Source organism: Echeneis naucrates, chromosome 8 (genome assembly GCF_900963305.1).
Source record: "Echeneis naucrates chromosome 8, fEcheNa1.1, whole genome shotgun sequence".
NCBI classification, from domain to species: Eukaryota; Metazoa; Chordata; class Actinopteri; order Carangiformes; family Echeneidae; genus Echeneis; species Echeneis naucrates.
In genome coordinates this window covers 13,775,435-13,801,344 of record NC_042518.1, presented here as the reverse complement: position 1 = coordinate 13,801,344, position 25,910 = coordinate 13,775,435, and the positions used below count along the sequence as shown (strand labels likewise).

General features: G+C 42.6%; 1 protein-coding gene across 1 annotated transcript; it reads right to left on the bottom strand.

Annotated features, from left to right (window-relative positions):
• Window positions 1-1,815: 1,815 nt before the first annotated feature.
• Window positions 1,816-25,534, bottom strand: tanc2a (tetratricopeptide repeat, ankyrin repeat and coiled-coil containing 2a). Its single transcript, XM_029508470.1, has 27 exons — window positions 25,137-25,534; window positions 19,012-19,151; window positions 18,689-18,857; window positions 18,301-18,618; window positions 17,790-17,912; window positions 17,423-17,689; window positions 16,097-16,236; window positions 14,997-15,228; window positions 14,736-14,908; window positions 13,617-13,694; window positions 13,323-13,523; window positions 13,045-13,179; window positions 12,433-12,629; window positions 12,226-12,334; window positions 11,624-11,746; window positions 11,411-11,548; window positions 11,204-11,302; window positions 9,618-9,809; window positions 9,387-9,480; window positions 8,346-8,479; window positions 8,123-8,246; window positions 7,585-7,760; window positions 7,327-7,459; window positions 6,062-6,153; window positions 5,832-5,966; window positions 5,603-5,703; window positions 1,816-4,819 (listed from the first exon to the last, which is right to left on the bottom strand). Exons 1-27 carry the CDS (start codon window positions 25,423-25,425, stop codon window positions 2,947-2,949), a joined length of 5,985 nt encoding a protein of 1,994 aa, XP_029364330.1. The 5' UTR covers window positions 25,426-25,534; the 3' UTR covers window positions 1,816-2,946.
• Between the last annotated feature and the right edge of the window lie 376 nt (window positions 25,535-25,910).

Genomic DNA, 25,910 nt, shown 5'->3' with positions numbered 1-25,910 from the left:
AAAAAGGGCAGTGGTCAGACTGAGCGGTCAAAGGTCACTGTTTACAGCACCACCAACTCAGAAACAAGGGTGCTGATTCATTAGAAACAAGAGAAGAAATATATAAAACAGGCATCAATCTTGTGTATGAAACAGGAAATGAATCAGGGCCATTGTTCTGAAAACCATCAGCTGGATCGCTACTTAACTTCCTCCCCATCTTTGGCCTTCTCTCTCACAGCCAATCGAATCATTTTGCTGTCAACAATGATTGATGACAGCTGACTGATATTTGTGCATCAAATGGCAGCTCACAGAATACTCTCCGAACAGCATCACCATGGTCCGTTAGCTCAACAGCCAGCCAGGTGGAGACCTTCAGTGTAGCAGGTTGTGATTAGCTTGGCATTTAGCAGTATAGATGAATTGGCATATTAGGGTTATTGGCGTATTTTTGAACAAGAAAACAAATTTCAAACATCCATTCTGAGGAGCATCTGCATTTCAGACAGAGCTCAAGCTGAGATAATAGGCTGATCTGGTTAATGCAGCTCAGATGGCTCTTATTTCCTGCAGCACAGCCTGACCAGGTGGAACGGTTTGGCTCCATCGTGTTCAGTGAATGACTGATGAAAGGATATTTTTCTGTATGATAGATTTATTAAAGTTAACTAAACAACTCATGACAGCTACAAAATGAATTCACTGCTTTCTTGCTTATTGCTCAACGCAGAAGCTGACAATGTGAATTAGACTGCAAATATCAGCATGACAACTTTGTGCAGGAAGTGTTTTGGTGCTGTGTAAATTAATAGCGTATTTCAGAGCGTGCAGAACTTTTCCTGTTTTGAATATGAAAAATAGGAAAAATGAAGACTCAAAAGAATTATACAAAATGTGAATATTATAAGAGAGGGTTCTGGCAGCACAACACCTAAACATGCGTCTTCATCTTAGCCATCAACTTTTATCGCCGCCTGAAATGAAATGGCACGCTTCTCCGTGAGATTTGTGATGCTGACATGGGCTCAGAAAAAAACACCCGGAAACTTCTTTAAAAGATCTTTAAATGCACTTTACGGCTACATCGATGATGCTGTGGTAACGAACTTAGGCAAACTTTTAGCAGCCTCATCAGCTGATGCATCTTAGTATTAGTACTTTTCATACTTTTGTTTTCATCCAACAGTTGGCAGAATAAAAAAAGTTCAAACTGTGATTGCATCCAAAGTAAAAACTGACTGACTGACTGGATTTTTGGTTTGCAACACCTGAAGGACCAACAATGAAAACGATGCTAGTGATAATGTCCTTAACCTTGAAAGCAATACTTATTGTACTCCGTGATCTAGCTAGCAAGACATGCTAACGATTGCAGGTTATGTTAGAGCAGATGAACACAAAATTAAAGACATTAATCCATTCTTATATATATTCTTGTTTTTGCTTTTGTATTTCTAAAAGGGCTAAAAGGAAAACACATCAGAAGTCTTGAAATGCAGAGGATTGCGTTAATTACAGCTGCATGCACACTGCTTCAACATGGTGGAGAAATACAGACCGCGACAGGCCATGCTTCATTGCTAAGGTGTGAATGGACATTCACTATCCCGAGAAAGAAATGGCTCGTTGGCGTTATCACTGAATTACTGGCAGTATATAAGGAGCAAAATGACATTAAGGACGGTTTGACAATGAATGTAAAAAGTCCTGGTGTGTTTAGGTCGGCATCAAGTACGATCAATAAAACTACAGAATACAAAAGTCCTTCATAGAAAAAACAAACAAAAAAACAAAAACCTTAAATGAAAAAAAAATACCTGAAGTAAAAACATCAAAAAGTGTTAAGAGGCTTTTTTTTTTTTTTTTTTTCATGTTGGATGAGTGATGCCATTATACACAAGCATGAACAGATGTTTATCCAGAGCCGACCAAAGCTGAACTTGTTCCTGTTACGGGAGAAACTCCTCAAAAAAGATAAAAGGCAAATCCAAAAGGAATACAGAATTTGGAGAGAAACAACATTTATACAATTTAGCACACACATAACTTAAAAAGATAAATATCACTTACTTTTATGAACAGCAAGTCAGTGCTCATTCAATGAGAGCATCATCCTAGTTTCTCAAACTATGGCTTAGGACCAGGCCACTGACCAGCATCTGCTGAGCACAGGTCACAGAGCCTGGATGCATCCATGTTTTTAGTCTTTGTAACATCTGAGCGCTTCAAACTCCAAAACAAAAATATTCGATTAAAGGCGTCAACTGCACACAAAGGTAAGTGTGGTGATTTTCGTGCCGCTCCAGTCTCTGTTGATTAGCTGATCTTGGCAGAAAAACTGTACAGCAGTGTAAAACGGGGCAGTTTGGAAATGCAGTGTAAGCCAAAGATGAGCAGGTGAGGAAGCAGGGACTTTTCATTGACACTCGGCATCTTTTTTGTTTTTATTTCCCAAATCTTCCTCTTTCACGTTGTGCTTTGTGATGCCAGAAGCAACCATCGCTTCAGAACGATGAGAATCTTTTGTTTTTCTTTCCAGTCGTCCTTGTTTCTTTTTTGCCACGGGTTAAGTCACAAACCTGATCTGTGACAGACAGTGCTCTCTGTCTACTCGTGTTCAAGTTCCTCTACACAATTAAAGAATCGTACGCTTCACATGAAGTGCTTGTCTTTGTGAGAATGACGGTCCGACAGGCAGGCCCTATTCACCGAGTGTAAACGTGAACTTTTCTCTCAAGCTCTCTTTGTGCGTCAATGTACACAAACATTGTCATTCACTTTTCATGTGTATGGCAGAGTTTGTACAACCAACAACTATTATTGCATTCCCTCTGTATCTCGTACAAACTGAACATCATATCGTATCTTAACGTAATAATTCCATAGCTTCAGTTCCTCTTCACATATCCTGCTACACAGACATTAACCTTCTCACCTGTGTCTGGCATAACATATGAACTTTCTCTACACGTTCGATTCAACAAAGGGTCTTTTTGGTTTGACAGGAGAGGTAGGTCCTGTCTTCCTCTCAGGCAGTGTTCGGGTTAGCTTCACATCCACGTAAGGGGGATTAGTACTGGCAACCTGCACCGAGCCTTCAGGTCGGGGAGCGCTGCCCGGACGCACCTCATAGCAGTCGATCAGGCTGTCATGGAGGAGGTGACCGTTGTGGGCGTTGTTGTTGCTACGGTTGTGGTAGGCGATGGAGGAGGGTTGCGTTTGAGTGAAGCCTCCTTGACTGGCAGGAGTTTTGCTGGGTGAGGTGACTACCATGTCTACTGAAGACACGGCCCAGGAGCGCGAGGGGCTGAGACAGGACGAAGAACCCGAAGGAGGCTGTTGTTGATACTGCTGTTGAACTCTCACTTTCCTGTCGGTAACGCCCATGAAAGGTGTGCTCCTAGACGACCGGCCCACCTCTCCAGGATAGGTCCCGCCCCCTCCCATGCTTATTTCTGATTGGGGAGAGGAGATCAGAAATAGATCATCATGGTAACCGGTAACTGCTCCCACAGAGTCCAGATCTGAGGGTAAATCCATGTGCAGGGCGGAGGCTGAGGTCCTGAAGCTTGAGCTGTGATTGGTCGGCTGTTCAGCGAGGCTACCACTGCTGGTGGAGAAACGAGAGACGCTGACACTCTGGATGAGAGGCCTGGGGACAGAAGTAGAGGATGAGGTTGGGTGGGCACTAAGGGGGCGTCGTATCCCGCCTTGATGGTGGTATTGGTAATCATGCAATGATGGAAGGGTGTCAGGGGGTTCCATTGCTGCCTCGGTGACTTCCTTGGGGTAGTACGCTGCTTTGGATTGGTTACGGCTAAACTGATGGGCCTGGGCAAATAGATTTTTCCCCACTCTCTCCCCTCCCGCTACTCTCTCGTAGACAGGCGCAGATCTTGGCTGGCAAACCAAGTCAACGTTCTCATCATCTGGTGGATATGAAGCTCCAGAATTCAGACCAGCCTGGACCTGCAGACTGGACCTGACGTCTAAGGGACTGGAGCAAATTCCTTCGCCCAGTTCGGCCAATTCTTGGGGCAGATTGGCAAACTGTGAGTAAGCAGAACTTCCCAGAACCATACTGGAATGGGATGAAGAACTTGGCTGACTTGTTCTGACAACCTGGACTTTGGCTGGTTGGAGCCACTGTCCTTGCACAGGGTTCTGCCTCTGGAAGGATCTCTGGTCAGAGAAATAGTGGTGCTGCTGTGCTCCCTGTTTCTGGTCTGAATGGAGGAGGGCAGAGATGGACGGCTGATAGTGGTGCAGACCTCCAGGTCCTGACAATGCAGGGATTTCTTCTACTATTGTGCTGGTTTGCTGTTGATGCTGCATTGGGGAGGGAGGAGGGCTGAAATGCTGATAAGAAGATGAAGGGGGAGGAGGAGCAGGGTGACAGGGTGAGGAGGAAGAGGGGGAGTGGATGGGGCTCGAGATGTGATGATACAGGTGGGAGGGGGAGAGGGAGGATGAAGACGGCACCCCGGGGTGGCTGTGGGAGTCAAGACACTGAACTGCAGATGGGTGATGAAAGGAGGAGGAGTGTGAGGGAGTATCTCCCTCCCTGTAAAACCTCTCCTCTTCCTTCTCTTCCTCTTCCTCTTCCTTTGTAAGCCCCTCTCTGTCCTGCATCCGAAGGGAACTCTTATCTCTGCACCTGGCCTCGTTGACGGACACGTTCTGCTGATAAACATGGTGTGATGAAGGAGGGGAGTCTTGTTGTTGGGCAACCTGCCGACACTCCTCCTTGACTCGGGACAGCAAACGCTGGATCTCCCGGTTGGAAGGACATATATGGCTGGCCTCAATCAGGTCCTCCAGGGCTGCATGGAACTGCCTGAATAATGACAGAGAACGCAGAGGAAAAAAGTAGAAAGAAAATATCAGAGGACAACATCTAGAGATAGTGCTGGAATATTCAAATATTACCCTGATCACCAGTGGGATCAGAGGTGCAGCCCAGAGAGGTCAATGCAAGCTCAACAAACAGTGAGTGCTGAACTTGTCTTAAGAAATATATGAGATACAACTGTCATGGTTTCAGGTCGTGATTAGTCGTTTCAGGGACACAGGTCTTACATGGGACTTGACACCAGAGGAGAGATTAGAGATAGCGTACCTTAGAGGAGGGAAAACAGCCACTTTTGGTTGAGACTGTAATTACCCTTTCACCCTTTTACCCCTGAATACATTTTGGTTCTATTCAGTATTAATTTTGAGAGACAATTTTCATTTATTTGTATTTTTAGTTGTTTGATGAAAATGACATTTTTAGTCATATTTTAGTGATCTGAAAAGCTTTATGGCCTTCACAATAGACAATATACCGTACCAAATATACCATTAAGTACAAGCAAGGACTATTTGCTCTTTCATGGGAAAAAAACAGCGGCTGATGGGGAAACTGTATATATGTATATACTGTATATAAAAAAAGAAACAAAACAAAACAAAACAATAAAAAGAGGTAAACTGATCAAAAACTACTACTACACCATTAGTGCGTTAGTAGTTAGTAAGTGTGATTGCATAAAAAAAAAATAACCAAATAATGTGGAGTTAATTATTTGACTGTGCAGATTTATGGTTTCAACTCCTTTCCTTGTGTTGCTATAGTTACCTGCGGCTGCGTTTGGCCCGGGCTCTGGCATAAAAGGCCTCATAGGATTTTGCTTTTAGTTCCAATGCTTTGGTAGCAAACTCCTCAGCAAGGCTAAAATCCTGAAAGCAGAGACAGAACTATGTGAGAGAATATTAAGAGCACATATTACAAACTGTGTTTCTTTTGATGAATTTGTGTAACTGTGTGTGTTAGTGTGTAGGAGAGAGAAATATATATACACACTCACATTCATCTTGCGGCGGCAGCGTGATAGGTTGAGCAACACACACACTCTCAGCTGTCTGAACGTCTTCAGCTCATCTCCTGGGAACTTCTGGAGAGCTGACTGATAGGAGTGAGCAGCTTCCCTCACTTTACCTTGCTGCAAATTCACAAAAACACAAAGGACTCACAATATCAGATAAATGAATGTGCCTCTGCTTCGTAATCAAATTGCCATGTGCCTGTGTGTGTTACCTTGTATAGTTTGTCTCCCTCTTGGATCAATTTACTAAGCAGGACCATTAGGATGTCTGGTTTAGAGGTTGCCATGGCCCAGGTTGCTGGTCCTGACACACACACACACGCACACACACACACACACACACAGAGTCATACTTGCAATCTATGATAGTCAACAAGCACTACAGTCCTTCAGGTTTGTGTTTCAGTGTATTTCTTGAGAATTACCACAGTGATTTTTTGAAGAATTTTTTCTTATAAATGCTGGCAGCATTTTTATTCCACGGTAGGTTTTTTTCATATTTTTTTCTGACCACATTTAATAACTGATATGATATATCACATAATTGTGATATATTTATGGTAAAAACATGCTCCTTTCATGACGAATTAAAGTTCTAACTCCCCATTCTTTATAGGTTATTAAAACCTAAAACCAAAACACTCACGTGGTTTGATAGAGTTGTTCATTTTGGTTAACTGTTGAACTCACAAAGTTGTATATGCTTCCAAAAGTCACATTGTAGAGCGATAATGCTGCATGATTGTTTGAAATTAGCAGTTTTCTCCTGAAACTAAAGAATCAGCTTTTTCCAACAAGCACTGATTGTCTGTGGGACACTGGCCTCAGTCTATAAACCTATGAACAAAGTTAGGTCCCTTTGGATCGGTCTGTTTGACTGAGGCATTGCTGCTTTACTTCCTTGTATTTAACAATTCTCATCCATGCTAACGACATCTACAGCAGTCACTCCTATTGGCTCCAGCTGGTGATTGTCATAGACATTCAGAGTATCCTATCCATACGCCTAGCTGTCATTTTTCAGATTTTCTGGATGAGGAGAGGATGATCTGAGTTTATTGTATGAAAAAAGACAGAGACACGGACAACAAGATATTTAGAGCTTTAGAGGCTTTGAAGATGATTGTTCATCATTGTTGCTCAATACAATGAGCAGAACTTCTGATCAGATAAAAATAGAGACTCAATGTCTCTATGTCATTGTTCTAGAACAATGCAAATGTGTGTGGAACTTTCCATGTCAAAGTTTTCTTTGGCTATTATGGTTTACAGTGTTTTCAGCTATAAAATAAATTAAATGTCCACATTTTGTTTTTTATCTGCTTTTATGAGCTTTTACTGAGTGAAATATACAATTAGCCAAGGTTGAGCTGATTCTAAAATATGTGGAGAATTTCTTTGGATGACGTATAAAATATGATAATAAAAAAAATAAATAAATCATAAAACAGTATGAATCATGGAGGCTGTGTCTCACCTATCTTGGCTCCCTGTTTGAGCAGAGCGATGACAGCGGAAGTGTTTCTGCAGCCAACTGCTCGATCCAGAGGACGCATCCCACTACAATCCACATGCTCCACCACCGCGCCGTGTTCCACCAGGTACTGCACCTAACATGGAAAAGGACACAAGCCTTAGTACATATATGGAATATGGACATGTGGACATGCGTGGACTGCAGAGGTAAAATGGGGACAGAAGAGAAATACAGTGAAAAACGGTTTCTGTTACAAACCACTTCTGGGTCACCACGAAAGGCGGCCAGATCCAGAGGCGTACGTCCACTGCGGTCAGCGTGACTCGTGGCTGAACCCCGCTCCACCAACTCTTTGACCAATAGGAGCTGACCTTTTAGACAGGCCCAGCTCAATGCCGTTAACCCCTCCCTGTCAGTCTGCTCCAGAGAAGCTCCTGGAAACAGAGAGATTTGTCTCAAAGGCAAGGGAAGGTGGCAACATAGCAAGAGTGTCAAAGATAGACTCTGACACAGAGAGGGAGGGAGAGAAGAGGGTGCGGTAGAAGGATGACAGACAAATAAAAACGAAGATGAAGTAACCATTTCCATCTCTACAGCTGTCTAAACGCTTCACAGAAACTTAAACATCAGCAAACACCAACAAAACAGCCCTAGTAACATCAGACTGTTGAAAGTCTTTTCGAATTTAGTTTGATTTTGAAGTTGAACTCTGAATAATTCTGAGACTCTTGGTTTGAAACTGAATTTATTCATGGTTTCTTTGGATAGCTGCAGCCAGTGTTGTTGTTGTTGTTACCGTGGTCCAGCAGCAGCTGGGCAGTGGGCATATGTCCCTCTGAGGCTGCCGTCATCAGAGCTGTCCGGCCCTGCTGGTCGACCATGTTCACTTCCACGCCGTGATTCAATAACAACTCCACCACCTGAAGAAAAACACATAGAAGGAGACATTCAAGCAATGTTTCTACAGCAAGAATGAATGTAATGAGTGTGTGTGTGTGTGCGTGCGTCTTGTATGTTACCTGCCAGTGGCCCCGTCTCACGGCGCTGAAGAGAGGAGCAACACCTCGCCTGTTGCCTTGTTCAACAGATGCACCCTGATCCAACAGCAGTCTGCACACAGATAGACGTCCACCTCCTGCTGCTGCTGTCAAAGCTGAGACAGATAGACAGGGACGGAGGACAAGAGAGAGAGAGAGAGAGAGAGAGAGAGAGACACAAACACACGGAGACACAGGTGAAGAAAAAGAGACAGATAAATAAGCAGACAGTGAGAGAGAGACAGACATGGAGAGAGAGATAGAGACAGAGATGGCATAACCCTAACCCTGATGTGTTTGTGAACCTCACATGTCACTGTGTTATTTGCACAGAGAAAAATCTAACAAATGACATGACAATAAGTGTATGGAGGAGAACAATTTACACAGTCAATATTACCTGTCCTAACGTGAAAATGAATGTTCAGTTAATGAAACTAAAAACATGCTTCGTTATAGGAATTCATTTACAGTTAGTAGATTTAATACCTTTGACATAGAAAGAGAAATTAGTTTTAATATCCAAATGTTATTGCATTTGTTTCATTTTACTGTGAGCTACAGTCTCAGCAGCTCATCTGCTCGAGTTAAGTCAGGACTCTGATCCCTTGTTAGGCTGCCGGCAGCTTTTGATCTGATCCTCTGAAGCTAACCTGCTCTAGAGCAGATCAGGAATGAATCGCAGATTACCATGGTGATCTCATCCATGGTAAACGTTTGTGATAACATCTGCATACGTGAGGTTGTTGTGTTGAGGTGGTTTGTGCTGTAGTGAAACATCTCCTCCACTTGAGGTCAGTGATGTGTGGCAAAGCAGCCACTTCATTCACTGTCCTATAACATGAACCACAACATGCAACTGCAGCTGAGACTCACTGAGACAAAAAGCTGATCACTAATCAATCTTAGTATAAACATGATTATTTAAATCTAAACTAAAATCTACTGATAAAACATGCAGTATTCATGCTGTATTAACAGTATAAGTGTTTGTTGTGCAGATGCATTTGACACTCTTCATACCTGTTTCTCCCCAAAGACTGTCAAAGGTGTTGATCTCTGGTCTCTCTTCCTCTTCCTCATCTTCCTCTGGTAAATCCAGTAGGTATGACACGATCTAAACACACACAAACACACACACACACACAAAAACATTGATTGTAAGATAGATTGTAAATTTTCATTATTCAGCAGCCCAACAATACAGAGCTTTGTGTGTGTGTGTGTGTGTGTGTGTGTGTGTTTGTTGTTGACCTCTGTATGGCCCATGCTGGCTGCTGCAATCAGAGCTTGCTGCACCGCCTGGCTCTTGCTCACCCCCCTCTGGCTGCAACAGGAAGTGCAGCTCCAGTCTGCTTGCTTCAACAGGAAGTGAAGCACCTTGAGGTGGCCTTGCTGAACGGCGTGCACCAGCACACACTGACCCGAGCTGTCCACGTGGCCCACCTGAGTACGCAGGGAGATAGAGACTTAGAGCCACCTTAATACACAGAGCACACATGAATACAATAATATTCAACGTTACCCTGCTGACACCTCATATCTCCCTATTTCATACCCACACACATGAATGCACACAGGCACAGACACACACACTCACACAACTAAAAACTACAACTCAACGCAAGTTAGGTTGACAAAGCCAGTAATTGTTAAAAAAAAAAAAGCAACAATTATTTCTTTTTACTCATGTTAATAATAAACATTCATCATGATAAAGCAACAACTTCATCTGACGTGTTCCATGCTCTTGTGGGAATATATCAATACTAACGCAAATATCAATAATGGAGGCCAACTAAAATAGATACATTTAATTTCTACATGTTGTGATCATACCCATAGGTATGAGTGCGAGTGGTGGTTTGTCTCTATCGGTCTCTATGTGTTGGCCCTGTGATGGACCTGTTCAAAACATTGGCTGGGATTGGCTGTATGACCCCCTGTGACCCTCACAGATGGGTGGTAGGAAATAAGTGACTGAGAGAGAAGTTATGTTTGTTCGTTCTACAAGAACTGTTTGTAATCAATATGAAGATTTTTCATCAAAGCTAGATTCTGCCTTTCCTCATGTATTCTGCATGTAGTGGCCCCAAACATTCATTTTCTGTCAAAATGCTGTGGTTATAATTAGGTATTCATATGCATTTCAACGTGTTCAGTTTGTATGGCTTCCTGCAATCCTAAAATTCCTAGAGTTTTAGATTTGTTCTTTATATAACACCTCAGAGAGAAACAATTTCATAGTTGTTGGTTTTCAGCAAAAAATGTAAGACTTCTCCAGGTAACGTTCTTTTTCAGGGATATCAGGTGCTTACTTTTAGTCTAATTATGCTACGATAGAGGAAGAACCATGGTTTGTATTATATTTGTACTTTGGAATAAAAATGTTTGTTTTTGCCTGTTTAAATTCTGGCCAATAGTTGTCTCTCTGTTACCATGAACCTTTTGTTGAAACTGTTTGTCGGAATAGTTCAGTGCTTCCTGAGGCCTCATCTAACCGTCACTGGGTAACAGCCCCCACTCAACAGTCAAGTCTGCCCTTGATGACACTCTGCTGTTGCATCAGTTTAATGGGGGGAGTGAGACCTTGCCGGAACAAACCACTTTAGAACCTAACTGAAGTATTTTTAGGATTTCTAATGTGCGATTTTCCCACTCTTGGGCAAATTATAATTTTGTCTTTAATGAGATTGTGATTATACATTTTTCTTTGGTAAAAACATCTGACAGTTCAGATGAACCAAAGTCATGTTGGCTCAGTGGAGATAAAGGGGCGTCTCCAGTGGGTGACACCAAAGCGCACCTACAAATGTTTCAGTTCCACAGGTAGAGGGTACCTTAGCTTTGTGCTGACTCAGCATGATAACAATGTCCAGATGTCCAGCTGCAGCAGCAAAGCCCAGGGCTGTCAAACCATCACGTGATTGAGCGTCCACCTAGAAATACATCACAGAAGCATCTAGCTTGGTTTCACCAATGTTGCAATCTTCTAACTTAAACCAACGGTGATGTTTTCCCCAATGCTGAAGATATGAAGCTTTTACCCGAGCCCCGTGGTCGAGCAGCAGCGCCACAGCATCATTGTGTCCCAGGTGGGAGTGGACACACAGCAGGGGAGCATTGTTAAGGACATCGCTGCGGTAATCCACGTCAGCTCCACCCATTATCAGCAGCCTGCTCACCTGGACAGGTAGACAGGCAAGTTAAAGCAAACCTGCATTAGCATGCATTGTATTGTGTATTGTAGTGTGTGTTACCTTGATGTTAGGGGTAAAGAGGTTGCGTAGAGATGCAAGAGAAGGGCTCAGGTTCTCTGTGCTGTAGGACAGCCATAGCCCCTGCAGGACTGAGGAGGAGACACCCAGCTTCTTACTCAGACCCTGAGGACAGAACAGGCACAATGGGAACACAATAAGCTCAAAAAACACAAAAATATGAAAAATGACACTTCCCTAGAGGCCAGGTAAGGAACGGCGTGGGGCAGTTGTCACAGTTCTTTACTTTAATTTCTTTACTGTATTTGAAGTAGTTGGCAGCTGATCTGAATATACTGCAGGTAAAACACTGAATACAGATAAATACCTCAAACAACCTCCACATCTAACTAACTATTCAGTTTAGTAAACTACAGGATGTCAAATCAATAGATTCTCAAACTAGTAAATGTGGTCAAATTGGCAGCAAAAATTATGTTTAATGTGAATAAAACAGGAAGGTCTGAATTCTCTGAGCAAATCTGACTGATTTCCTGGAGAAGCATCTTCTCATTTGAAGCCCCTGGAGATTCTTACTCAATAATTTCACTGAAAATCTGCCACTATGTGATGTTCCACTTGTTGCGTGTTGTGTGTGAGCTAACCTTGTAGATGTGAGCCTTCAGGATGTGATGTCCCAGCTCCAGTGTCTGCTGGCGGTTCAGCTTCCCCTCCTGTCTGCAGAGCCAGAAGGCCAGCAGAGTGTGACCACTCCTGATAACGGACAGACAGAGAGCTCAGTAAAAACATCTCTCCTTCTCTCTCTCTCTCTGTGCTTTTCACTCTTTCTTTCCTGCTATTGGACGGCGTACCTGGGGTCACAGAGGAACCTGTCATCCTGCCCCTCCTCCCGCCACACCAGCCACTCCCTGAAGGAGGCGTGGTTCAGCATCCAGCTGCCGTCGCTCCGCCTCAGAAGAAAAGAGGAGAGCTGCTCCAGCCGCTGAACAAACTCAGCCCACTGCAGGGCTCCCCCAGTCAAGGTGCCTGCATTCACCATCTCGAACAGCTGCAGGAGTCACATTGGTACTTTAATGCTTTGTTGCCCCGACAAATGACGTTCTCACTTGCATCTGTTAGTACAAATGTTTTTATGATTTTGCTCATTAAACCAGTTGAGCATATTCTGACCTGTTGTTTACACTGGTTGAAGAGTTTACAGAGACACACACAAACTGTGTTGTCCCCACAAACTCTGTGGGGACAATCCTTGATATATTCCCACAGTAGCATCACAACTGGATGACAGCAGCCACCCAACGCAGGCAGTGTGTTTCCAGAAGTAACAGACTTTTAAAGGTGTGAGGCACTGGCCAAAATGTCCTCACTTTTCCAAAAGGACCGCACACTGAAGGCTCTGTATGCCACTGTGTCCTCACAAAGACATGAGCACGCCCTCACTATTCGACGGTGATGGTGTGTACCTGCTGGTCAGTCAGTGGGTGCAGTGATGCCACGGTAATGTTGAGAAGTGGCAGGACTCTCTCAAAAGACGACTGGGTGGGAAACTTCATGTTGAGCTGCAGCAGGTAGACTTCTGCAAGACTCACAGGGACCACCTACACACACATTCGTTTTTTAATTCAATGGTTATACCGGTACATGACGAAATGAATGTTATGAGATGTAAATGATCAATTCTGTTGAGACGAATGAATAACTGATTACTGGTTTCCCCCTCCCTTCAAGACCTCTTACTCACCTTAAAGTTGGAGCTTTTTAGGACCAAGTATCCTCTCTCTATCAGGTCCAGGGTCAGTTTCAGGTATAAGTACGAGCCTCTGCTCAGGCTCTTCAGGTGGCTGATCAGTTTGGTGAGTGCCGCGTTGTCAAGGCGACCATTGCTCAGCGACACGTTGCTCTGGATCTCACCACTGCTGTGGATTCGCTGCATCAGATAACCCTGAGAAACAACAGACAGGCATATGGATCGCTGAAAGGGCGGACAAACAGACAAACAGAAAACATACAGACAGGTAGACTGGGTGTAGGATACCTGGAGGTCCTGGTCTATAGCGTTGTTCTCCATCTTGTCCAGAGAGATTCGGTGAAAAGGAAGAGAATGAGTAGATTCCTGAATACACAGAGAAACAGATTTTGTTAGTTCAAGAACAGGTTTTGTCAGCAAAACCACTGCCAGGCTGCGTTTTGTTCGATGTGGCCTGGCAGCACTGAGGCTATCTATGCCTCAGATAGATGTTATTTCAAGCAGACATCAGAGTTCTGAGTGGACATACACACCCACCAGTGTGGTTTGACTGACCATTCCCTGGGCCTTTTGTCACTTCCAATTTCTGGCAATGACAGCTGCAGATTAACCATTTAAGAATCCAGACAGATGTAGACCAAAGCCTACTTCATGGTCTAATCCAGAAAACATCAGCTTTGAGCTGAGATAAAAGCTTTCACTGACAGATTTCTTCAGATATAAGACTAAGAGGAATCTGGATGACTTTCAAATGTCCCAGCTGACTCATTTGGAAAGAAAAACCCAAAAGAATTTGTGTTTTTCATTTTGAAAAACACAACCCCGAAGGGTCCCAGTGTATGAAAGGAATAAAGATTCAAGTTCTTAATCTTTTCATTTTCAACACAACAATAAGTTTTTGTTTCAAATGTAGAACGGCTCTTAGGATAAGGCCTGACTGACACATTTGACATGTGAGATATATTGTTTGTATTATATGTAACAAGTGTCCTCATGCTATTTTCTGTTGGAGCGAATCCTCACTGCTTTTTTTCCCGCATATTTTAAGAATGTTAAGTTCTCGTTTGTGGATTGTTACAAGAAACTCACGCTAACAAGTCTTTCAAACTTCAGTGGATTCTAGGAAAGCTCGACATCAATGGATTGTTATCTATTTACTGTTTTAGGTTGACCTTTATACATAATTCTAGGAAAATACAACACCTATTTGGATGAAACTACTGATTCGTATCACGTGTATAACTTTTATAGCAATAATAACAATTACATTGTTAAGTTAACAGCTGTTAAAGCTAATGCTGAATGTGTGTCAATGGAAATTCTGAGCTACTCCTCAGATATACATATATTACATACAGCAACTAAATAATGACATTCCAAGATGAACTTTCTCAAGTGTGTTTGTACCTGGTGACTGGTCCTAACAGTGGTGATGACCTTCAGCCAGGAAGGAAATTTCCCAATGTTTCGAGACAGGAAGGATGTCAGTGTGTCACCGTAGTCTGGTCGGTGGAATTCTGCTTCGTTCAACCCGTCAATCAGTATAATAAAGCCCGACTTTTCCACGTGTAACTTCCTCTCTGGATACCAAGAACCATGTGGAGGGTTAAAAATGGAATACTGTCCATAAGAGATTAGAAGCCTGCAGTGATGGAGTAAAGTCTGTACCTTTGCAAAGAGCATCCAGCGGTTCCAGTATTCCTCTCAGGAGGGCAGAGCTCGGATCCTGGATGCAGGAGCGCAGACTGAGTGTACTCTGCAGCTGTGGCGACCGGTGCAGCAGCTCCCGATAGGCCAGCAGTTGAGGGGCATCACTGAGCATTGCAGCCATGTTGTGCACGAACTCCGGGACCAGACAGGTGTGACAGTTATCAGCCTGGCAGAAATGATACGAGACCACCTGCAAAGACCGACAGTTACGATGGGGGTTAGGAAATGAACTACCTTATGGCTGGCCAGCTTCCCAGTGCATCCCCTTGCTGTCAGCTAATTTAAATTTGATGACAAGACTTGACTGGTATGATGTCACAAACTTTGTTTCTTCCTGTACTCTGTTCTCTCTTTTACTGTCCTCATCCTGCTGGCGGTGAATCATCTGCTCAATCATTCTTGTTGCTACTCACCTGCTGTTCTAATAGTTACTATTATTTCTCATTAACTGTCATTAATTGCAACTGTTATCAGTTGTTATTTTTACTCACTGTTGATATTTTACGATGCACATTTAGTGGCATCTGTACATCTGTAGGTTGTGCTTGCATTTTTATTGTTCTTTGTCTTTCTGCTCTCGTTCTGTTTATCTCTCCATTTTTCTTTCTCTCTCCTTGTCTGTCTCCCTTTGGCACTCTCTACAATTTGATATATGTATGTAGATACTGGTTCTTTCCCCATGCTTATAGTTCTTATGCTAAATTAAGATAAACTAATATAAACTAAGCCATGCTAAATTAAGCTATGCTGACCAACTGCTGGCTCGTTGCTTCATATCTACAATCTTCTCATCTAACTATCAGAAAGAAAATAAAAAACACATTTGCCAAAAGTACAACTATGTCTGCAGCCATAGGGATATTTGAAACAACAAATTTAGCAATAGTAGGTTGATACCTCTTATGTCTACAAAGTAAGTAAATAGTGTCCAAAGTGTCCAAATGTAATGAATCAACTCTCAAGCAGCTCACTGATGACTGTGTCAAAGCAGACTGCTTTGTTTAAACCAGTTATATAAAGCGGTACTTTCTGGTGAGGTGAGTAATGTGGGGAACTACCTGTCCTGCAAGCCTCCTCAGTGCCTCCTTCTGTCTCCTCCTCATCTCTGGGGTTCCCGGACAGCTCCCTCCTCCGCCCTCATCTCCTCTTCCTCCTCCTCTTCCCAGGGAGTCGTTGGAGAAAGAAACAGGCACCACATCTGGAGCAAGGGAGGGGGGGTGGGGTCTCTCACTTTAAATGTCAGTAAAGATGTAAACACACAAACCACCTCTCTGTTTCCATGTGGTTGTTGTTTCTCTGGAGACTGGCTCAGCTATGTGTCTGGTTGTAGAGTGTGAGGCTGGCTGATTTTATTGGGTTGTGTACGATGACTCAGCTGTTTCTTAAAGAGTGAGTAAGTTTGTCTTCATTCTTCAACAACATTGGGCCTTTTGTGCTTAGAACTTTTCTTTAAATTTCAGGGCCTAAAACCAAGTTTTATGTGCGTAAATACATATCTTTGACATGAACTGTGGAAATTCGCTATAGACAGGCACAGACACAGTAAATTAGGGGTGTAATGGAAACTATCTTTATATCTTTATTTGTTTATGTCATGCCAACATCTGCATTTAGATTCCCTAATGGAAGTAGGCAGAGACAAAATCCCAGCAGACCGGTTTAGTTTAGTTGACCTTAACAAACAATTTTAACCATATATATATATATATATATATATATATATATATTAATAATAAAACTTCATTTATGTTTGATGAATAAACTAAATACAGTGCTAATGAATAATGGAAATGGAACAGGCTGAATACTGGAAACATACAATTAGAATAGCATTTACAAATTTTCTTTAAACTTGCATGTTGCCATTCTGCATATTATAAATATACATTTTGGCAGGAGAAACTCATCATGATAGTAGTATGATATAAATGGTGACATGATAATGATGGTGTCACAATGCTGGTAGTTTTGCAAGATAGTTATTTATGACACAGAATGATTCTTCAGGCAAAGCAGCTGCACATTCTGTGAAACGTATCAATAATTGGTGGCAGCTCATTGATGTATGTAAGTTGAGGACGAATACAATAATACAAGTTCTATCTTAATATTATTTATCACTGAGTGCAAATGAGGACAAAGCTACTAACAGTGATAGTAATGATTAGTATTCTTGGTCTCTTTCATGCACATTGGTTCTTAACTTAAACTTTCAATTTTCACATTTTTCCATTCATGAAAAATGGCCATGGAGGTAGAAGTAAAAACTTGAAGCATCAGTCAAGCTTCATCCTGAAAAATCTTCGTAATTTACTGTCACCTGAGGAAAAGCTCTTTAGGGGCGAAGCTCGCTGAACTGTGTAAATAGTGAAGATTCTGCTTACGCTTCGGTATGGTCTGACTTCCGGCAGCAGTTGGCCACATTCGGTTTCCATGACAACTGAGTGCGACCAGGCGGGCAATAATGGCAGTCTTGCCAAAGCCCATATTGCCAACAATCACCACGCCCTGGTTGGTGGACAAGTCATCTCTGGAGAGACAGGCGTCCACTTCCTGAAAGAGCCACTCCCTGCCAGTGAATAGCCAATCAGACGAGAGTCCAGGTATCTCAAAGTGGAGGTGCTTCAGGTTGAGAGAGGGAGTGAAACGAACTGCAGGGAGAGTGGGAATAAGTGGAGGCTTGCAATAACCCACAGCTTGTTAAAATAACATTTTAAAATTGTGTATGTTTGAGCATATTTAAGTATTTACCTCTGTGGTCCTGACTACAACTCCCAGAATTCTGTCTGGGCATTCTGAGGGATGTCCTCGAAGGGATGCGTCTCTGCTGTTCATCCAGATAAGCCAGGTCTTCAAGGTGGGCGGAGCTGGTGGCTACAGATAGAAAAATAAAAATGAAGTTCTTCTGAGCAAAGCAAAGGTTGAAGGTGTAGTCACAAGTCCTGGTCGTCATCTGCACACAGATTTATACCCAGTCTGTCTGAAGAAAGTCTCCAAAACTTATCACAGTGTGCTAAACTAGCAACACCAACCAAACCCAAAGTGGGACACATATTTATCACTATGGCTTTGTTTTCTGACCATTACCAGTGAGAAAGCGTGATACATTTCCTTCCTGACAGGAAAGAGTGTGAAGGAGCATGTTACAGGAATGGAAAGAGCTTGATTCACACACTCACACACACACACACACACACACACACACAAGCACACACAAGCACACACATACACACACGAATATATTATCCATGTGCAATTTTACCTGCTACTGAATTAGGGCGGGGCATGAGGTAGAGAGGTATGGAGTGGGTGGAGCCTGATGATTGGGCAGCACCAACACCTCTGTCTGGGTGGAGTTTGTTGAGGCTGTAAGTGGAGGCGGCCATGTTATCATCCACCCTGTACAGAAAACCGTCATTCGGATTTCCTGTTGCGACCATACAGGAAGAGGAGGTGGAGGCTACCACTGTCCGGCCCCCCTGCCTGAGGTTGAAGCTGCTCCCATGGTAACCATCACCAGAGCATTTAGCGCTGTTGTCCTGCTCTGCAGCTGACTCGGCAGAATAGCTGGTCAAAGTGGCTGAAAGAAAGGAAGGCAAGACAAAGTTTATAGCTTTGCAATGTAGAGGTTCTAATTTACAGTTTCTCACCTATGATACCGCTGTCTCTGCTTTCCAGTGTTGAAGTGGGGGAGGTGGCAGAGGCGTGTGTAGAGGAGACATGCTTGGTGTTGTTGTCGCCCTCTTCTCCAGCAGGGTGCTGCAGTGTGGAACAGGGGGAGGTGCTGCTACTGGCCAGACTGGATGATGGAGAGATCCTCTGAGGGAAAGACAACCGGTTTCAGCCTTACTATCTTAAACAGGTTTTAGGCGAGCTGTCTTACGTGTATAAATATATATCAGCCAACAGCTGATATATACAGTATATATGATGTATGAAGTGAAATGTGGGTATCTGTGAGCAAGCTGCCTACCTGTCCATTATCCTGTCCTTGGTAAGGGGCCCCTGGCTCTCCACCTATGATCTTGTCCCCCAGCAGGAAGCCCAACCTTGTCATTAGAGCATCAGCTGCCTCGTCTACCGAGGGGGGAGGTCCTAGCTCCTCATCCTCACCTGGAAATTGAGAGAGTGACATAAAAGGTGATTATTGAATCATTTGTTTTCCACTAGTTTTAACCAGTTACACATTTAAATATTTTGTGCTTGCCTAAAATCAAAAACTGATACATTGAAATGGGGTGGCTGAGTTACACTGACTATGATGCAATCAACCTTAATGCAACAATGGATGCATGCCCAGAATTGGGACACAGTTATTATAACATTATACCAGCTAAATATTTCTGTAATAAATCATGTATATTTATTGCACTAGAAGTTTGTCATCCTGCATGTTGACAGGTGTTTCATATTTGTAAACTCACAAAACAAGAACAGATTGAATTATCACCTCTGAGTTTGAAGCCTTATTTGCATGTTCATACGAAGAGTCACAGAATGATTACTAACCGTCCTCCAAGCCATGTCCTCTGGTGGCAGGAGACAAACTGTGGTTTTAGTGTGACTGTGTATTTCTTTGCCAAGTCTTATCTTGAAGACAAACAATATAAACTATTCCAGCATTTAGTGGTACTGAGTAGCTCCTGGCGCCACCTCCATATTATTTATTTATTTTCATATTATTGACATTTGCGTTTAATTCGCTGCAACAAAAAGCTCAGAGCTAGCTCGGAGCCTCCGTGCCACCCATCTCAGCAGGGTCTGACTGCATGACTCCCAGCTGATTCCAAAATGGGAATAAAGTTAGGGTGTGTGTGAAACTTTGGTGCGTGCCGCTTTGTGGCAGTTATTTACGCTCACCCGCCTGTCACTCAAAAAGGCCATGCCCTCAATTATGCAGATCTGTTATCCTTAGTAGAATTAGAATTAGTAGAAGAATTAGTAGAAAACAGATGATCTACCTGAAAAAAAATCACCATTATGGAGAAAATTTGCTGTAGAGACCAAAATGCCTCCCTGTACTAGATGGTAAACATGTTTTTTTCTGCTGTAAAGTTGGACGTTTTAACATGGAGGTGTAAGGGGACTGACCCACTGCTGGAGTCAGACTCTAGTGTTCTGTAGAGTGTAATGCTGTTTTTGATAGCCTCATTTTTTGGCCATGGGGGTTGCAGTAAGCTTTGATATCAATATTTGCGAATTTATGAGTGTTGAGGGAAGCCTGGTTGCACAGTCAAATACAAACTGTGGCACAGAAATGCCCGAAACACAGACTGACCACTGGAACAACCTAGGAAGTCGGCCATTTACTGTTCTGTCTTTCCTATTGTCCTGATGGCCTGGAGCCCCTCCTCCACACACTCTGATACAGGATGAAAAATGGGTGTAAAATCTGTCCAATCAGGAGGGATTACAAAAATAGAACACACCATAAGAAAACCTAACACACTTTCACCCAAAGGCATCACACAAAGCCCACTGGGAAAACAATGTGTGTGTGTGTGTGTGTGTGTATATATATATATATATATATATATATATGACAGCAATGTCCATATTAATTTATTCACTTTCATGACCTAAATATGCCAGGAGGAGAAAAGCAGACACACACATGTACAGTACATACACACAAGAATGTAAGCCACAGCATGAAAGCTCATACTCAGTGTCTTTCTCTGACAGACTGTAATTATGGCTATAAATTGCGGCCTGTTGGACTAAATGCTAGAGAAGAAACACAGACTGAAAATAAAACCAGCTAAACATGAAGCAAGCTGGGAAGACTGTGTGTAAGTGTAAGTGTGTGTGTGTGTGCACGCACATGTGTGGTCAGTCAATGACAGGGTGTGTGTCGTTTTAGAAAAAAAATAAAATGGAAAGATCAGATAGAAAGAGCACAGACTTTTCCGTTTCTGTATCATTAACAACTATAGCTTCAAATTCCTTTTGTCACTCTTTCCTGCATTCATTCCTCCTTCTCTCATCTCCTTCCATTCACCCTTTCCTTGTATCGTGCGTTAATTTTTTCCTTTATTAATTTCTTTGCTTCATAATTCATTTTGTCTCTTTATTTACTTCCTGGTGTGGTTTCATGTTCTTATCTTCTATCTATGATGATCGTTTCAGACATCATTTCAACCCCACAACCTCTGTGTTGCCAAAACAGCACATCTGAGCTATCACTGCTTCATACATAGAGCTGCAGTGACACAGAATAAGTAGATCCTGTGTCAGTGTGACATGTAACAGAGTTCACAGTTACAACACAGAGTTTGGATAAAGCTTGGTCGTACAGCAGACTCCTCCTTCAGTGTGGAGCTCCTAGGATTGAACCGAAGTGCTGACTGGATGGTTCAGCAGTATCTGCAACCCCCTCCCCCCAAACTTTCCAACAATGGGGTCTGTCTGTAAGCCTCCAGTATGAGACTCACAGAGTGATAGTCCAGGTGTGGTTGGATGAGAAAGTAAAGAGGGTTGAAAGTTCAGCTCCAGCTCAGTTACAGCCTTCAACTTTCCTGAGCGCAATTACCCATATTCTAATATTGCTCATGTCATACCTGATTCTGTGACGGCACGGGCGGCTGTAAATTGCTTAACATGTAACAGGAACACATGCTCTACAATGCACAGAATGAACAAAAACACGACCCATCCAAGCCTGAGTTCAAAGTCTTCAGTTTGTCTAACGTAGCTGCTCCGGCCTTGGTGCCCTTGGTGGAAGCTCAGTTCCTCAGGCCCAGTGAAAAGGTTACCGTTAAGGGACTTTCTCCAAATTTGACACAAATGTTTGTTTGGACTTAAAGATGGACTCAAATGTGAACGACACTGTACAGTAAGCTCACAGAGTTGTTTTTGGCCATAAAGGCACAAATTTATACACTAATCTCACAATCTCAATTTGAGGACCTGCTTGTTCAGTCTATAAGCAACAAAGCCATTCAGATCTATAATAAAATGGCCCTACTCATGTCCTCAACCCACTCTCGAGCTTCTGCCATCAGGCGACAGACTGAAACTTCCACTGGCCATCATAAACAGTAAAAAAATAAATAAATCCTTTGTTCTGTCAGCCGTGACCATTGTTAACAGTCATTTTAAGCCCCTCCTCCTCCTATTGTCGGTTTTCCTGTATTGAATGTGCCTATGCAGCCATGTATTTACGCATGTCAAGCTAATTTTAGGCACTGTATTTATTCATTAAAACTATTTGAAAGTTGAAGTTTCGTGGATTTTTAACTTGGAATTTTAAATAGCTATAAATACTAACTGTTGTGTTGATGCTGGCTGACTGTTGTGTACTGTTGTGGATTCTGTATGATGTTTGTGTATGCCAATACAAAAGATAAATTTCCATTTCATGTCAAGAAAATTTAAAATAAAGTGGTCTACAATCTAACTATGAAGAAATATATAACCCTCAAGTAACCCTTGTCAGTACTCATAATATCTTTTCATTGCACAACTGGAATTTGTTCCTGAAAATAAACCATTTGTTCTGTATCCATGTTAAAATGTGGAACAAAATTCGCCTGATTCACTGAAGAGGCTTCAGACCTGGTTACTCTGCTGTGATATAAGTGTTATTGATCATCTGTTGATGAATGTGTATCTTGCCTTGTCAGAGATTAAGGTATGATTAGTGATTGGTCCTATTGAGAAGCTTCAAAAACCTCACTTGGTGTTACATTTTCATTTCCCATTGCTGTAATGTTTGTATTCTTTCACTTGTATTTAATTCTGATTTGTGAGAAATATACAGAACACATGACAGATTTACAAGATTTCGACAAGCCATGTGGCCTGGAGCTACAACATGCATCATAACAAAGGTGATTCGTTCTGTTTCCAGGCTCCAAAAAATACAGTATACTATTGTGCTATATGACCCTAACCCTTTGATCAGCTGATGATTCTGCTAGTCAAAACACAGACTCTTGCAAAATTATGTCTCTATTGTGTGCTATGATGCCTTACACAGAACAAAGAGACTCCACGTGGGAGAAAATAGTCTGGGAACAGTAAATATCACTCATTCTGATATATGAAATTTCATTGAATATCGCTTAGATGAATTGAAATGAAAACATATATGACAGCCATCTGAGATTGATGTGGTACTTCAAACAGTGTCCCCTAATGATGCTGCACCTACATTTCATGTTTATGTACTCAGGTTACTTCTGAACCTTGGAAGAGTGTGACTTCTCTATTGTAAGATGTAAGATGATCAATCGATACATGTAAAGTAAAATAATGATTGTCATAGAGGCCAGCATTATCAGCCAAGCAAGATGGTTCATTTGTTTCATGCATACAACCAATCGGATCATGGAGAAGACAAAGAACTGCATATAATAATATAGCAAATATAACACGAAGACAACACTTCGAAGATTTACTGTATATGTGTCCGATAAATGTATGTTTCACATTGTTTTGTAACTTATTTAACCTTATTATTTTAATTTTCAACCCTGGTCTAACAAAGACTTGGGAGGAAGTCCGTTTACCTTGTAGAGAAAATCAAATGGGCTAATTCAATCACCAACATTTCTCTCTCTCGATTGAATTGAATTGAGAGAGAGAGCTCCTCTCACGATTCTATCCCCCACATCGATGGGCTCGTCTGGGAATATGCAGGCTCTTTTCCAACAGAAGCGATTATTCAGTGGGCGGTCTAATATACCGGCTGAACTCTTATCCTGAACTTAATCTGCTCCGGGGCAGGTTAGGCGTGACGTATGAATTACCATGGCAACATACCCAGATAGAACGTAAACCGCCTTGGTGAGACTGACAACCCAGGCTTAACCCTGAGGTTACCTTGCTAAACTGAAATCCAGATTCGTCATACAGGCCCCAGGTCACATCACTCAGCAACCGCAGTGACTAACTCATTACTGTATGTTTCAGTACCACACAGTGAACTGAAAACTATGAGCAAGCAACCTCACAGTCCTCTGTCCTCTGTTTGTTTGTGTTTTGTTTATGCTATCAGGTTGCCAGGGATTGGATTTTTTTTAAATAGACATCAAGGTCAAACCTTGCAGTTTCTTGGACAATTTAAGTATTTCCATAATTTCAAGTTGGCTGATAAGGTCATCAAATCTTTCAAATGCTTCAACTAAATACACTATTCATCCACTTTAATAATAAGTTTGATAGAAATGGAAGCTTCCTAGTTGAAATCTGCTCAATGCAGCTGAATGGGACCAATATAGAGGAAATAATCAAAAGACAGTTTCTTGACAGTATTGCGACTCCTATTGCCCTAAAATTTTACATACATGTTGTTTTTTTATTAGCTGCTTCCCCTGGTGAGTCGTCCCCTCTTCATGGCCCTGCTCAGTAGCTGCTGCTGCAGTAGTTACCTTTAGTTGTCATTACTCACTGCTACTCACTTCCCTTGTAACCTCCATCTCTCTACCAAGTCCCCCCTCCTCTCCTTCAGGCTCGTTCTCACTGTGTCTCTCTGCCTCTGCTTCTCTTGCTGCCCCCCCATTTCTCCCTCTCTCAGTCCAACCAGTCGAGGCAGATGGCCGCCCTCCCCTGAGCCCAGTTCTGCAGAGCTTTCTGCCTTCTCCTTGCCACTGTCAGTACGTGCTTGTACTGTATATGTTGGGTCTCTTTGACAACTCCATGAAGAGTTTGTTCTGTGTGTAAAGTGCCTTGATGTAACGTTGTTATGATTTGGTGCTATATAAATAAATGTAATTTAATTTTGATTTGATGAAGACAAATCACGTGTCATCAGCAAGTGCAAGTTACCATTTCACTGGAAGTAACAGTTGTGTAAAGCAAATGAATATTCTTCAGAATGTGATTGGGATGGGGCCTAACTCAAAGACTGTTTAGTTGAATAATGGAGAAATGTAGCATCTAGTGTATTTTGTGCATGACACATTTAGACTAAAAGTTTGGATGTTTTGGCTTCTGCTATACTGATGATCATTTTTTGGCCTTTATAAGATGATTTCATAACAAGTGATGTGAAGTTACTGGAGCCCCGTTTAATATACCAGAGTAGCAGGACTGCCAGACCTTGACCTGACCCCGGTGGAAGCCGCCTGCTGAAACAAAGTCCCTTGCTCTCACCTTCCTCCTCTCTTCTTCCTCCTCCTCTCTGCGCTCCAGTGACCGGATTAGCCACCCAATCTCGACACAGCTCGGGACTGTCCTCGTGGGACAGACAACAGCAGACATAAAACACCAAGCGTTGCAGGAGGGATGAGGTCTGGCTCATGACATCCACTTCCATGATGTCTCGGCTGCAACCACTGCCGCGCAGCAGTCTCCATGGGCGACGAGTGGAGGGCCGCTCATTCCGACACCACTTGGTTCTGGTGCAGATGCATGGTTTCAAAATAGTCGCCGTGCAGTCCATAGCTAGCTGGCAGCAGGGCTCCGATTGGTTCAGAGCGCTTCCACACAGAAGGTGGAGTCAACAGAGTCAATTGTCATCATGGTGCTTGTACTCAACACACATTACAACATCAGTCCATGGTCCTGTTATCTTTGGTCCTGAGCTCCTCCTTCTCCAGGGTACACAAAGAGAGAGGGATAAAAAGATGAGATGTAGGAATGAAGAGATTAAAGACAAGATGTCCAGGAATAGAGAAAACACTAGAGCAAGTCCAGCTTCAGGAGCAGAATGACTGTAGTTGATAAGCAGGATAGTAAAGCACATGAACACCGTGGCAGAAGCCAAAATCCTCATATGTTCAGGAAAGGTACTACGTTACTTCAAGCTGTAAAGGCAGAACGAGCAACACGTTTAAAATTTCCCGCTGCTCACACAACATCTGGACAATGTTTTCCAGGGTATTGTCCCTTTTACCCAAAAATACACTCCCTTTTCATTCACAGGTA

Excerpts from the sequence above, each read along its gene's own strand:
- tanc2a (XM_029508470.1), bottom strand. The coding sequence starts at position 25,425 with ATGGACTGCACGGCGACTATTTTGAAACCATGCATCTGCACCAGAACC. Across the intron at positions 16,237-17,422 it reads AAGTCAGACCATACCGAAGC|ATGTGGTGCCTGTTTCTTTC; the intron begins GTAAGCAGAATC and ends CCCTTGCTCCAG. Across the intron at positions 13,180-13,322 it reads TAAAAAGCTCCAACTTTAAG|GTGGTCCCTGTGAGTCTTGC; the intron begins GTGAGTAAGAGG and ends ATGTGTGTGTAG.